The sequence below is a fragment of the Mus caroli genome, chromosome 5 (genome assembly GCF_900094665.2).
Source record: "Mus caroli chromosome 5, CAROLI_EIJ_v1.1, whole genome shotgun sequence".
NCBI classification, from domain to species: domain Eukaryota; kingdom Metazoa; phylum Chordata; class Mammalia; order Rodentia; family Muridae; genus Mus; species Mus caroli.
The window spans coordinates 108,236,187-108,237,509 of NC_034574.1; the positions used below are offsets into that span (position 1 = coordinate 108,236,187).

The window sequence follows — 1,323 nt, forward strand, 5'->3', positions numbered from 1 at the left end:
CTGAGTGTGAGCTCAGAGGTCAGCGAGCCCCACAGGCACTGAGTGTGAGCTCAGAGGTCAGTAGGCCCCACAGACACTGAGTGTGAGCTCAGAGGTCAGTAGGCCCCACAGACACTGAGTGTGAGCTCAGAGGTCAGTGAGCCCCACAGGCGCTGAGTGTGAGCTCAGAGGTCAGTGAGCCCCACAGGCGCTGAGTGTGAGCTCAGAGGTCAGCGAGCCCCAAGTGAAGATGCAGAGGCCAGAAGACCCTCAACCAGTACCCACAGGCCTACTCAGGAGCTAAGGCAGGAAGCTCACCTCCAGTTCAACCCTTGCCTGGTCTGTATAATGAGTTCCAGGCCTGGCTTGTCTGTAGAATGAGACTCTCCCAAACCCACTGGCCAACCAAAAACTTAAACTCAGGAAATTGATTTCCAGCTTCCGTGGATAGAGCAGATTCACAAGCTTGATAAAGCACATTCCCCAGGCAGGGATCAGAGGCAAGGTTAGCCACCTCTCCTCCAGTTTCCTGGCGCTCTGTCCCACGCTGTGGGCCTCCCGGCCTTCCTCTTGGCTTACTTGCCTTGTTTCAGGCACTTGTTTGACTCTGTAGACACCTGTGTCAGCGACCCCTGCCTACAGTGTCCTGATGGCCATAAAAGGATGGCATCCCACAGGAGCTCCCTCTCTCTCCACCCCTCTCTCTGAGACAGGGTTTCACTGTGTAGCCTTGGCTGTCTTAAAACTCACTCTGTAGACCAGGCTACCCCACCCACAAACACACTTTTCCTTGTTACTGGTAGAGTAGCCAGGAAATAAGCCCAGATCCTGCTTTAAATCTTTGTTTTTGTTTTTTAGGCTTTATGATCTGTACAGCTTCCAGGTCATCCCTGTCATTGGTGAGGTCGTTGCAGGAGACTGGAAGTCCTACCAATACCTTGTGGAAAGTATTCGGAAGTTCCCAAATCAGGTACAAAGCTTTAAAGCTTTTGTGATGTACAACAAAGTCCCTGAAGGTGAAGCCCAGGCATCCCATGTGTCTTTTCTTGCATTTCAGGAGGAGTTCAAGGACATGATTGAAGACGCAGGCTTTCAGAGGGTGACGTACGAGAACCTGACTACAGGGATTGTGGCCATTCACTCTGGCTTCAAACTCTAGCTCCTTTTCTACTGTGGAGCACAGGCTGGTCATTTCTACTGAACCCCGGGGCCAGATCATCTCCCTGATGAGACAGTAGCTGACCATTCATCTCCTCTTACAGCCCTTAAGACTTTGGATTCATGTTCTGCAATGACCAGTGTCAGAGTCAGAAAGGAAAAGACGGACTCCTGCCACTTTTTTTT

General features: G+C 51.3%; 1 protein-coding gene across 1 annotated transcript in view; it reads left to right on the plus strand.

Annotated features, from left to right (window-relative positions):
• Coq5 (coenzyme Q5, methyltransferase) overlaps positions 1-1,317 on the plus strand; it is a 17,267-nt gene extending 15,950 nt beyond the window's left edge. Inside the window, exons 6-7 of the mRNA XM_021163202.2 lie at positions 838-949; positions 1,037-1,317. Coding sequence (XP_021018861.1) covers positions 838-949; positions 1,037-1,138 — 214 coding nt within the window. The 3' untranslated portion in view covers positions 1,139-1,317. The remainder of the gene's footprint in view (positions 1-837; positions 950-1,036) is intronic.
• Positions 1,318-1,323: the final 6 nt, after the last annotated feature.